Source organism: Pterocles gutturalis, unplaced genomic scaffold, assembly GCF_000699245.1.
Source record: "Pterocles gutturalis isolate BGI_N339 unplaced genomic scaffold, ASM69924v1 scaffold22998, whole genome shotgun sequence".
NCBI lineage: Eukaryota > Metazoa > Chordata > Aves > Pterocliformes > Pteroclidae > Pterocles > Pterocles gutturalis.
Window position 1 is genome coordinate 1 of NW_010126250.1, and position 13,145 is coordinate 13,145.

General features: G+C 40.1%; 1 protein-coding gene across 1 annotated transcript; it reads left to right on the forward strand.

Moving 5' to 3' along the window:
* Nucleotides 1-534: 534 nt before the first annotated feature.
* On the forward strand, nt 535-12,699 carry EFCAB2 (EF-hand calcium binding domain 2; the record flags this gene model as incomplete). Its single annotated transcript, XM_010078919.1, has 6 exons — nt 535-619; nt 5,012-5,084; nt 10,023-10,102; nt 11,375-11,417; nt 11,518-11,584; nt 12,584-12,699. Coding segments are annotated over 6 exons (464 nt in total), but the record flags the coding sequence as incomplete, so codon positions are not given.
* Nucleotides 12,700-13,145: the final 446 nt, after the last annotated feature.

Consider the following 13,145-nt stretch of genomic DNA (forward strand, 5'->3'; position numbering starts at 1 on the left):
CAGGAACCTGGATGAAGTGACTCAGCCCTGTCTCGGGGCAAGCCTGGGCCCACATTTGCCTTCCTCTTTCCACTGCCACCGTGGTGTCCAGGACCTGTGTTTGTTTCCTTGGATGCAGGAACCTGGATGAAGTGACTCAGCCCTATCTCAGGGCAAGCCTGGGCCCACATTCGCCTTCCTCTTTCCACTGCCACCGTGGTGTCCAGGAAGGGCTCAGGCACATGGTCCAGAAGGAGCTGTGGCACACTGAGCAGCATCCATACCTGGACGTGTATGATCATGCGGCTGAGATGCACCATTACCAACCAGACTTGATGTAGCTGCAGGGCCATAGCAAGGCCATATTTCTAATATAAATGACAGATTCTGTATTTGGAGTGTTTTTTTTCCAGAATAACTTCTGCTTTTTCGAAGTACCTTTCCTGTCTGCCCCTTTATCAGTTTTGGTGCTTCTGCTGCCACAATTCTCAAATTGGAAATAAACCAGTTGCAACAGCTCAGTGAATCTTTCTTTTCTTATGTTTCTTTTTGCAGATGGCTCAGTAGCTGAAGTTGAGAAAAAGATTATAGAAGCTTTTGAAGTGTTTGACCATGAAGGCAGTAAAACTGTGGATGTCAGGTTTGTAAATATCTTCATGTAGAAATATTATGGGATCTAATACAGAGATAAATAACTCCCTAAATCTGCATCTGCTTCATCAGAAAATGTAATTGAAACAGTTCTTTTGTCTCTGATTGGACAATTATGTCTGTGCTTTTTTAATAGATATTTTGCATTGTTCAGTGGTTGAAGACTGAAACTGACTTTAGAGAGGGATGCTGGGACTGGTGGTGTAAAGGGGAAAGAGGAAACTGCAGCTAGACAAGAAGTCTAAGGCTTCATGCAAATTATTACTATTACTATTATTACTTGCAAATCTCTGCTCTGATAGCACTAGAGATCTTGGATCCCATATGGATCCCCTTGCTTTCAGGATGGTCCCATCCAGTGTGTGTCACAGTTACCTGCTCTGAGTAGATGTCTCCAACTGCATTGCTCCTGCACATCCCTCTTCTTCTGGCGTAATGTGGGAGGTGGATATTTCTCTGACAGGGAGGTGTTTTTAGGAGACTTGGAATAAACTTGGTTATAATTTGATAATACTAATATTATTATTATTAATATTATTTGAGAATACTAATATTATTATTATTAATATTAAGAATATGAACATAAAGATGATCATATTTGATTGCACCAAAAGTCCGTTTAGCCCAGTACCCTCATCTGAGCTACTAGTAGTTACTTGCGAGAGGAATATAAGGAATTGAGCAGATACGCAGTATTTCTTGTTGTTTTCTTACATCTGCTGCATTATGATTTGAGTGGCGCCAGGGTGTTTTTTTTTCTTATGATAAACAGTGAGCAATTGTTTTCTATTAATCTTCTTGACACCATTAATGATTTCATCGCTGTCTGTCACATCCATCCTCCATCACAGTAGCTTAAGGCTGAAGAAACTGTATGTGTTTAATCTCATAGGAGATGTTGTTCCCTAGCTCTGGCCATTCCTTTTTGTGCTCCTTCTTGCACAGCTTTCTCTTTTTTGAAATGGGACGACCAGAACTGGGGGAATGGGATGCACAGCTGGGAGTCAGGAGGGAGAACTGCATGCACTGTACCTGTAGCATGCAGTGTTGTGGAAATACAAGCAAAAGTCTGAGGGAGTAAGAAAAAGTTCACTGGAAGGTAAAACCATGGACTATTAGACTGATCGGGGCATAACTGGCTACAGAGCTAAAGGAAGTCAAATTTAAAAATTCCTAAATAATCTTAATTCGAGTATTTTTTGAGTTTGAGTGTTTGACAGTGCTACTTAAACTTTGTTTTGACATAAACATCCATACACATGCCAATATTGCTTTTGTTATAAAATACATAAAACACATGTTTATGTCACTGAGCAGGTTCTGAAGTTGCTATAAGTTGTTGTCATTAAGGTTTACTGAAGTAATTTTTCATATTTCCAATTATTATTTTCACAAGCGTATCACCAGAGCTTTTAACTGTAAATAAATTATTGAGTATAAGCACTACAAAGGAGGATGAGCACTGATGAAATTGTTGTCATTAGACATTCCTCACAAAACCAAATCAGAAAACATCTTCAAATGTTCCAAACATCTTTTCTACATTGTAAAACAGAGGTGACAGAAGTGCAAAATATTTATGTGATGGTTTTAGCAAAGCATGCTTACTAATTCCTCTAAATTTAAGAAATGATGAGTATTTCATAGAAGTTGAATGATTTTTCAGTTATACTAGATAGGGAGAATTTCAGGATACGTCTCCACACTCAGTACAATTGCTGTTCCCTTGCCCATAGGGCTCTTTGGGAAGAGCACTCACTTAAATTTCTTGGCCCATCCCCAGGGGGTGCGTGATGCTTGGGGCTGGGGCTGCCCTGGTGCCCCCCGGCTGCCCCACTCCTGGCAGGGCAGTGGGACGAGTCCTGGCTGCCCAGCCCTGCCCTGTCACCCTTGTTGGGGTGCCCCTGACACTACCACGCCCCCCAGCCCTGAGGAGCCCCTAGCCCTCACTGCACCATGACATACTAGTTGCTTATTTGTTTGTCATTTACATCTGCAGTCCTGGCTAAATAGGTGTAAAATTTGCTGCACTACAACAATGAAATTATGTGAATAGACTTTTAAAAAAAATTATTTGTTCAGACAGTTGTAACATGTGAGAGCGGACATTCAAAAGTCTGTTTAACATAGTAAATGCACAATTTCACACTGATTTTTATCATAGTACAGGTACTGACAATGAACAATGATTTATTGCCTAATTATTTCTAGGTTCATATTGCAGGACTGTGTCACAATACTGACATTATTGATGGCTGGTTATCTTGTATCAGAAGGTGGCAGTACAGCACAATTCTTAACCGCAGTTGTAGACGTATGAATGTTATTGTCTGAAGTATCAGATTCCTGTGAAGAATATGGAAAATTACCCTCACTTGGCAGGCCAACATCAGTATTGCGTGACTTCTAATACAAATACAAGTTAGCAAGAAATAAAGCATGAGGAAGACAGTATTGTTTCATGCTGCTTACAACACATCCCGAGTCAAGGGCTTTCGTGATTTTACAAATCTTGTCATTGAAGGTGTTATATGTAGGGTGAAAGCTGTGGCCCAAAATTTTATTGTGTCTGTGTTACAAAACCTGTATGAACACAAACTCATTTTAACCATCATTTTTTATGCTAGAAACTACACAGCAGAAACTGCAGCTGCTGAACTGAGAGGAAAAGAGGCCGGTAGGAAAACAGAGTTTCCTATCTGGGTCTTTTAAACTCCGTGTTATTACTAAATGTGACATGACTTTTTTGACCACAGACACTTGGCCAGCATCCTCGTGCTGGCACATGCATGGACTGTCAGAAACAGCAGCCAGCAATGCCAGGTTTGCAAACTCTTTCAGGGCCTGGCTTACCTTAGTCACAGCCCAGTTTTGCTGAGCGTGAGGCGAGGCAGGAGGTGGTGGCAGCCGTCCCCTCTCTGGCAGCCTCTAAGGTCAGAAGCAGTGAGGCGTGATTTGGGTTGGGTGTTTCTCTGGGGGAGGCAGAGAATATTTACAAGTATCTTTTAGCTGGAAAAGATGAGGAAGAGCAAGAGTGAGAGCATCAAATACAGTATATCTATAGCAGAAATAGGATGCATGGACAAGGATTATAAAAATATGACTCAGTGTCTGACCTCATTGAGGCCAATGGCCAAACCTCCATTCACGTCCACGGGGGGCAGGGGTTTCACTGAGTCATCTGAGCAGATGGCTTTGTTTCATAACAACTGTATGTGTGGGATTGGGCTTTGTTTTGTAACTATTTTTGTGCAGCCAGCCTTTTCCTATCTTTTGTCTATTGTAGTGCTTTTTGTATGTTTTCGATCAGAATGGGAGCTCCTTGGGACCTGCCTGGGGAAGCCAAAGACCGACCCGTATAATTTTACCTGTACTTGGTGTGCCACGTTTGGGGCCTTACTGTTCTAAGGTGATTTTAAAAAGGTCATTGCTTCTTGTATCTAGCATTTTTTGTTGGGCAGTCTAATTTTTCCACCAAATGTACTGGTGAAGATGAAGAAACCACAGAGGTTTGAATCATAGGATCCACCAGCACTGTGGATACTTATTCAAATGTGCTTGAGTTTCTGTGTTATAAAATTGGACTGGAAATCACAAGCAATATCAATGCTCCTGTTATTTTGTTTTCAATCATACCATGTTTCATTAGTACTCTTTTTTACAGCTTTACTGTACTTCTATTTCTAGTCTGATCTTGTTAATCTTAAACTTTTTTGAGGCATTGCCAATTTGGTCAGAATTTTATTTAGAGCCTCAGAACAACTTGCAGTAAATGCAGGCTGTGAATACATTTTGCAGCATAAACAGGGTGGTGATAAGCCACTGTGTTGGTCTGTTTGACTCTTTCAGAGCACAGCAGGGGCATAGCAGGGCTGCCTTCTTCCTGACCTTTTGTCATTGTTCTTTACTGCGGTTAGAATTTGTCTCTTTATAGCATTTAATGTAAACATATATTTTATTTGTTCCCTTTCATCTCAGTAGGTTTCCAAGTGTTTTATTAACTATATAAGTGTAGACTTTGCTGAAATTAAGCTTAACAATTAGAGGACAGCCATTGAAAAGTAACCTGCACACAGTACACTGCAATCCAGTGGTAAAGAAGAATTTTTGGGGAAAGTCACAAGAACAATTATGATCTTTCAAAAAGCTCTGGAATATTTAGTGTCTGTAAAAATAGACATTGCTTACTGAGACGTCATCTTAAAAGTTCAGATGCATATGCTTGTGCGTGCTTGTGTGCTTGTACGTGCACACTCCTATACACAAACTCTGAATTGATGTCTGGGTTCTCCACAGACACTCTTGTATGGCAGATTTACTGACAAAAATGGTTTTTTTTTTCTCCCTCCCTCATTCCCTTCCTTCCCTTCCTTTCTTTCAGAGAGATTGGTGCAATTGTCAGGTCACTGGGTTGCTTCCCAACTGAGGCAGAACTACATGAGCTTCTTTCAAAGGTAAATGTTTAGATCTTTGTATTTTTTTTCAATCTTAAACTTGCCCAAGTTTGGCCCTTCTGCCTTGCTGTGTGGGAAACCTAAGCTCTTTTCCTAGAGGTTGGAAGTGTCATGGAAGTGATTCAGGAAGGCTGGCAGTCCCTCAGGTTGCCCCAAAGCAAGCCTTTAGGCTGGTGAGGTAACGACGTTGATGGGTTAAAATGAGGAGACTTTGACTCCCTTTTACCCCAGAAGGTCAGTGTGACACTGTGCCAAGGTGGAGGGGCATTTATAGAAAATGGAGGAAAGATTGGTTTTGGCTAGTGAAAAAGAATGCCCTAAACATCAGTGGGATTAAGATATCCAAACCCTAACCATCTCACTCTTCTGGACATAGACACATACTGGATGATTAAGTAATTAAAATTATTTCTTAAGCAGGTGTTAAAATTATACATCAAATTCCAAAAATACACAGAGGGAAGACCTGCTGATTTTTTCTTTGGGTCTTGTTATTGCTATCTTATAGCCAGACCTCTCAACTTTCTGTCCTTCATGAGGTCTCTCTCAGTCTTGAGATTTCTCAGTTATAGGTAAGTAACCTTTTCTTACGGGATTCCTTAAGCCTGTAAGTCAGAATTCAGACATAAAACCTTGCAAGACCTAGCGATCCTCCCTTCTCCCAGGGATATGCAATCACAGCTTCAAACACATTTCTCCGCAGTTTTTTCCTACACTAATTTTTGTCTCCTTACCTGATACTTGTAATAGAAAGGATGGTGTCCTGGTGCCTTGACAGGGTATGGTTAATAAATGGGACAAAGTGGGAAAAAGACTTGATCTTTTTGCAAACTGATGTGCTGCCTTAAGGAATGGAAGATGCTCATGCTGAGAGGAGGGGGAAGGATTTTTCTCTTTTTCATGTGTAGGTCAGGATACTGAGAATTGATCTCTCATACTCTTTTCTTCCTGTCCCCAACAAAAATTTGGATGGGTGCAGTAGCAGTCTCTCCTCAGTAGGCTTGTATGGTCTTTTGTAGATCAGAATTTAGTGTGAGAAGTCTTATGCTAAGTCTTGTGAAAATGATGCAGCTGCTTCAGTTGAGGAAGTGCAAAGAAGCACCGGAGGAGAAAGATCCTTTAACGTGATGCTGCAGTCTCCCTGGTCTGGTTCTGGACTCTCAGTACCAGATTGTCCCAGCTCCCACTGACAAACAAGACAAAATGGAAAGAGAAATTATGGTGCTTAATATAGATGATATTTTTAGTGGCCCACTGAGATTTTTGTTTGCAGCAAATGAACAGTGCAACTGACTCAAGATACAGAATTGAGAAAGGGAAGGGGATGCTTTGATGCTACCTCCCCAGTCCAGGGGAACCAGGAGAGTTTAAGGCCTGCCTGTCCCTACCAAAGAGATGGGACTTTTTTTTTTTTTTTTTTTTTTTTAAACAACACTTAAAGAACACTGAACTGGAAGTTAAATCTCAAAGCAGGTTTCGTGGTGCCTGTAAACGAAACCTTGACATAAGTTTAGTACCAGAAGAACAGTATCTTCTTGTAGAACCCTTAATATATTGACAAACCTTAATATATTGACAGTATAGTGACAGGCTGAGAGAGCTGGGCTGGTTTAGCCTAGAGAAGAGAAGGCTCCGGGGAGACCTTACAGCAGCCTTCCAGTACTTAAAGGGGCCTACAGGAAAGATGGAGAGGCACTCTGTATCAGGGAGTGTAGGGATAGATGAGGGGCAATGGTTTTAAACTGAAAGAGATTTAGACTAGACATTAATTAGGAAGAAATTTTTCACTGTGAGGGTGGTGAGGCACTGGCCCAGGTTGCCCAGAGAAGCTGTGGATGCCCCATCCCTGGAGGGGTTCAAGGCCAGGCTGGATGAGGCTTTGAGCAACCTGGGCTAGTGGAGGGTGTCCCTGCCCGTGGCAGGGGGGTTGGAACTAGATGATCTTTAAGGTCCCTTCCACCCCGAACCGTTCTATAATTCAATGATTCTATGATTCTGTGATTCTATATTATGTTAATCACAAATATATCTTAATTTATATAAGATGCCATTGTGATTGACTATGGTAATACCATTTTATCTTAATCTAGATAAAGTTGTCTTTGTTGGCTGGTTTGTAACCAACCTATTTCTTTAGTATTTTTGCCCATTGTAGGCTGTGTTTCAGTTCTCTTTCTCATGACTTATGTCTCTTGGTCATCTCATCTCTTCCTATTAGCCTTATTATAAATAAACTAGCATATGTTGCCTCTAAATTATTCATATCTGCCAAATCAGCATTCATATAATTATTTTATCTCTAAAAATTATCATATACTGTTTCCTATATTGCCTTATGCTAAATGCTGTACTTAATAGTGTATCTTTAGGCCTACTTACAAAGTTAAGATTAAATGATAAGCCTCGAGATAGTGAAAGCTAATCTGCGGGTTATTACAATGCCTGGAGTTTGAAATCTCAGGTTCTGTGCCCTGTTCTGCCACAGATCTCCTGGTTAACGTTGGAAAATGGTTTTGTTTCTTTGTGAGTCAAGTCCCCAAATGTGGACAATAATAGTATGTTTGTGAGAGTAGAGATACGAAACATAATAGGTGCTACAATGCAGTTGTTATGGGAGCTGTGGATGTACCCAAAGGAAAGAGATAGAGCAAAACTCAGAGTTTGAACAAGCAAATACTGATATTGTCACAGTCACTGTGCAAAGAGGAGGAAGAGTGGACAGGAGTGAGCATGAGGAAGAGTAAGAGGATACATATACCTGCAAATCTGAATACTTACTGGTTTAGGTGAGGTTGATATATTCAATTTTTTCATATATCTATCCAATGTTAGAAATAGGATTAATTTTAACAGTTACAGATACTGCTGAAATGGAAGCTGTTCTTTCCAGGTCAGAGGAAGCTGAGGTTGCTCATTACCTCCCAGGACTAGGTTCATTGTCAGGACAGAATTGTTACTTCCACAGATTGCTTTCTGAAGGCAAAATACAAATAGCATACCAACAAAAAGAGACAAATTTGGATTATATATATCAGTGAGGCTGACACTTTCACAGGTATTTGTTACGTTGAGCTGTGAAGTGGTCATTGCTGGTGAGTTCTTCTGGTATGAAAATAAGGATGACCTTCAACTGTTTGGATGAGCAGATGTAATGTTTTTTGTCTCTTAAACATGGTTTATATAACTTATCGTCTTCATGGATGTTTTGGGTCCTTGCTTTTGGTTGTTCTGCTTAAAATAAGATGCATCTATCTATTTCCAATAAGTAGCTACCATATTTCTTTTTCTGTCTCTGTGGACTTCTGACCAAATACTAGTGGAAGCACAGATGTACCCTAAAACATCCTGTGTACCTTTACATCTCAATATTTGTGATGCATGGAATAGTTCAGTGTATTGACTAACTGTTGTGTCACTGGAAAGAAGTTAAGTTTTGCCAGATATTTTGTTACATATTTTCAATCAATCAATCAATCACTAAACCAAATGATTCTGTAATGGTAAAAGGTAACATTTGATTTAGCATGAAGCATGCAACAGCTTCATTTCCTTGCTAAAGAGCCCTTCAGCTAGGCTCACCAAAAAGGAAGGGAAAAAGTGCTTTTTCAAGCCAATTTCCACTCTAAAGCAGTAAGAGGTGGTGGCTGCCCGGTTTTAGCAACCAAAACCCTTCAAGAGCAGTGGAAAAGAGCATGCAGCAGCAGTTGCAGCTCTACATTTAAGCAATGGGATGTATCAGGCATCACCCCCCAGCTCTGGTCCAGCTCTCAAGAGGAAGATTTCTTACTTCATCTTTACCTGGCTCAGTTGGGAAATTTCAAATCAGTGCCTACTGGAGTCTTCTTTCAGTCTGAGCTGTGTCTGTGGAGAGCCCAGCAAGGTGTTGCTGCTGCCGTGTGAGACCACGAGGCATGCATCCAGTTTCAACACAGACAGGAACAGGCTAGCTCCATTAAGAGGGCTCCTTTTGGGAGTAAAACTTGAAGTTTTCAGGGAAGGGATGCACAGGGATGATAGGGAGCAGTTGCTCATCTCCTGTGGAAGTACAGGAATGCAGTGGGAATGCTGCTAGAAGTCCCTGCTGTTTTGGGACTGATCTGTTAGTTTATTTGGGAGGCAAAGGGAAGCTTCTCTTTGTGTAATGTTTTATGTGCTGCCTTATGACTGTTTCAGACTGCCCTGACTCAGTCTGCCTGCCTCTCTGGTCCTTCCCCTGACGACTCTCTCTGGCTATGAAACATGTGGAGGCAACAAATTCCATCCTTGAGGTGTACTAGACCAGGTCTATGTCCAAACTAGCACATTAAGTGTGCCCAGAAACATCCCTGGGTGTTGGAGGCAGCTGGCACAGAGCGGCTTGTGTCTACCCTAGTAAATGTTTTTTGTGGAGTGGCTGCCCAAAGCAGCCTGCTGGAGAACAGTCCCTAAGGTCCTGGGCAGGGCTGGTGACTGCCAGGGGGGAGTGTTAGGTGGCACAGGCTAAAATCATGCCAGGGAATGTGCTAATGGTTTGCCATTATGGGTGGTCACGTTACACTGCCTGGGAATGTTCCAGGTCCTGCTGGACTTTACTAGGATGAATGCAGTCTGAATGTTTAAACCTCTGCTGCGTTATTGTGGGAGATAAAATCAGTTACCAGGCGTCCAGTTCCTTTGCATGAATGGTTTCTAAGCACAAGAGGGCAATATCGAGTTGTTGAAAGTGTCTATAATAGCAGGCCTGTATTTTGCCTGGGATATTATTTCTTCCTCTGATTTCTTTCTATTTTATCACAAGCATTTCACTCAGATATTACAGTGCCATGTGGTATTAAAAACCTGATATAAATATTCAAAGTCTAACTCTAAATTTAATGCAGGAACCAGCCCAATTTTCTGGTTTTCATATTACTTTGCTAATGAGTCATATAACCTGCCATACTTAGGTTTTATTTTTAGGTAGAAGAAGAAGAACCAACCGGATACATTCATCTGGAAAAATTTCTTCCAGTGATGACAACAGTACTACTCGACAGAAGGTAATGGAAAGTGGATTTTCTGTGTCTGTAGTTTATTCCAGATTGACGGGGTTGATTCTGAATAAATTTATTTACAGTAATTTGATATAGCTGGAAGGAGTACAGTTTTTTGTTATCTAAACTCAGTTTACATTAGCTTGATAGATTTTGTTTGAAAATTACTTTGTCTACATAAAAGTATGTTGTACAGATGATGTAAATAATAACAGCTTATAATCACAAATTGTGATAATGTGCAGCTTTTGTATTTTTAAAGTGAATCAGAATTAACTTGCTATTCAACATGTTTTGTGCATCTCTGAAATATTTTATATGCAAATTAAGATCATAACCATTAATTTCTCTGAACATGTGAGTTACAGTTACTGAGAAGCACAGTCTGTTACAGTGTATTTTTAATAAGTTGTATTAATCAGCTTCATATTTGTGTCTCAAAATGACTGCCAGGTACAATTGAATGTACACAACTAGCACTCTAAGAGATTGCCAATCTAAAAGTCTAGAACAAAAATGCTGCTCATTATTGAAAGGTACATAGAAATCTTTGCATATACACAGGAACTTGTGCTATTTTTATATTTTGCACTAAAAGCAAAATTGTTTATAAGGAATTTGTCTTTCTTTTAAAGGATGGCAGCCAAGAGTTTTGGGAGACTCATTCTTGTCCAATACTGAGAAGTTATTTTGCACACAGAGGGCCCTTGGTAGGAGGTTGTTCTACACAGGAAACAGCTATAGGATTTTCCAAAACTGTCTCACAGCATCCAGAGGCAGTAGGGCCCACCTCGGGGCTGTGTTTGAGAATCTTTGTTCCTGTGCCTGGATGTGGACTGGGAAGGTCTCCATTGCTGCACAGGGCTTCATCGTCAGCTCATTAGACTGTCAATATCCCACTAGGCGATCTGTTGCGTAGCTACCAGCGTACCTGCGCAAAACTTTGTTTTCTTGGTTTGGCCATCTTCTGTTCAGTGCATTGGCTACGTGGAATGATTCAGCTGTTATTGATTCCTACTAACCCACTCAGCCAGCCCAGACATGCAGAAGCCGTTCGTCTGGCTCCTTAGCACAAGGAGAATTGAACAGGAGTACAGTAATAGATGCAAGAGGTAAAGATATGGAAGTTCCAAAAAGTCAAGCTGGAATTAAATGTTTGATAGACAAACTTAGTAAATTCTCATAGAAAATAAGTTTTCCCTTCCCTTTAGTATTTTATTCTTTCAAAATAGTAGCCTGGCAAAAAGTGACTTAACTTTTCTGTTTCAATGGTTTCAGCTTCAGGCCTATTCCAGAAGATGTTCTTCTACATGCATTTGAGGTCTGTAACTAAATATTCAAGTACCTAATTGCTGGAAAGAAGTTGCTGATTTTTGATTCAATATAGTTAAAACCACAAGTTTTATTATTTTTCTTTGAAGGCTTTGGATGAGAAGAAATGTGGATATATTACCAAAGAGGAGCTGGTCAGATATTTGACTGAAGAAGGTAACATGACTTTTGTAATATCAGTATTTAAGTAAATAAACATTACATCTGTATATGGCACCTTGAGGTCCTCATTCTGCATGCCAAAACTTGTGGGAGTAGATACATTGTGTTCAAACAATGCTCTTGCCATGATGAGTGGCTGCAGACTAGAACATTTCACTGGTGAATAATGCAGGGAAAGAACATTTATCTGCTGGCTTGCAGACATTATAAGATAGAGATTATTAAGAGTCATAATTCAATCTTAAATGGATAGTTTGTGATTCTGTGCACATTTCTCTGCTTCCTAAGGTTGTGCCATTTTTCTGCCCTTCTGTAAAACTGCAGCTTGGATTTCCATATGTTTCAGGTAGTTTCAGTGCTCGTTCATTCCAGTGTTATCTTCATCTTAATTCTAGAGCCGTACGCAAACAAAGAGATTCAAAGATCAGATTTAAGTTGTATGTCATGTAATCCTCAATATCCCTTGAAGAGCCTGCTTTTCTTCCATGGCTGACTCATGCCTGCCTGCCTCAAGTCCAAACGATGTGCGGGCTTTGCGCAAGACCTATGCTCAGATGGGGACCTTGTTCTCAAGAGGGATGCAGTAGGCCATCAGCAGCTTTGAAGCTCCTAAAAGAGAAAAAAACAGAAACCTTTCATGATGTAAATACAAGTGAAAAGATAGCCAATTAAGAGATAATAATTCTAATGTTTACATTAGAAGAATTAACTCTGACAAAAATGGTTGTTTTGGAATATCTGTGGCTGTTTTGGAGTCTGTGAATGAGAAGGAGATCAGAAGATCCAGGCCCCTTGTCTCCTTTCCCTTAGACCAGCTGGCTTGGTGTGCAGGACTTACACTGGTAAAAGTGAAGGAATTGGATCCTTAGTATTGTCCCTTTTCTCCTCTGTGTGAGGACAGAAAGGAGATCTCGCAAGGGAAAAGCAGTATAATTTGCCAGCCCTGAAAATAATATTTATCAAAACAAAGTGTTATTTTCTTCTGTTTTTCAGGTGAACCCTTTACTGAAGAAGAAATGGAGGACATGCTCTCCATGGCTCTAGATCCAGAAACAAATAATGTTCACTACAGAGAGTACATTTCAAAGATGATAGTAGATGAAAGTTAAGGTCTTCCCCTGTAGTGTTTGTGATGCATTTTGGTAGCAGTAGTGTAGCTTGACCATTAGTTGAAATATGTATCTTAAAGTATAATAAAGCTCAGCTTGTGACCTTGTGCTTATAATTAAAATAAAATCTGTGTAGCTATAGTTCCTTGGGTTCTGTATACATATTGAAATATATTCACACCTAGAAAAAGAGCTCTTGACAGAAATAATGTGTAAGGTCTGGAAAAGAAATAATGGAATTTGGTTTGAAAAATAACAGGAAAAATAATGGTAATGGAGTCAAGAAATGACTTTATGATTGCTTCTGAAAAACTAATGGAAAATGAGACTTGTGAAAGTGGGTAATAAGTATGTGAGCGAGTACTTAAGATGACTAAAATTGTGAAGGCAGACTACTAAGATAAAGCTTTTATATTTAAATGTAATCCCTGTTTGTGTTTAATTTG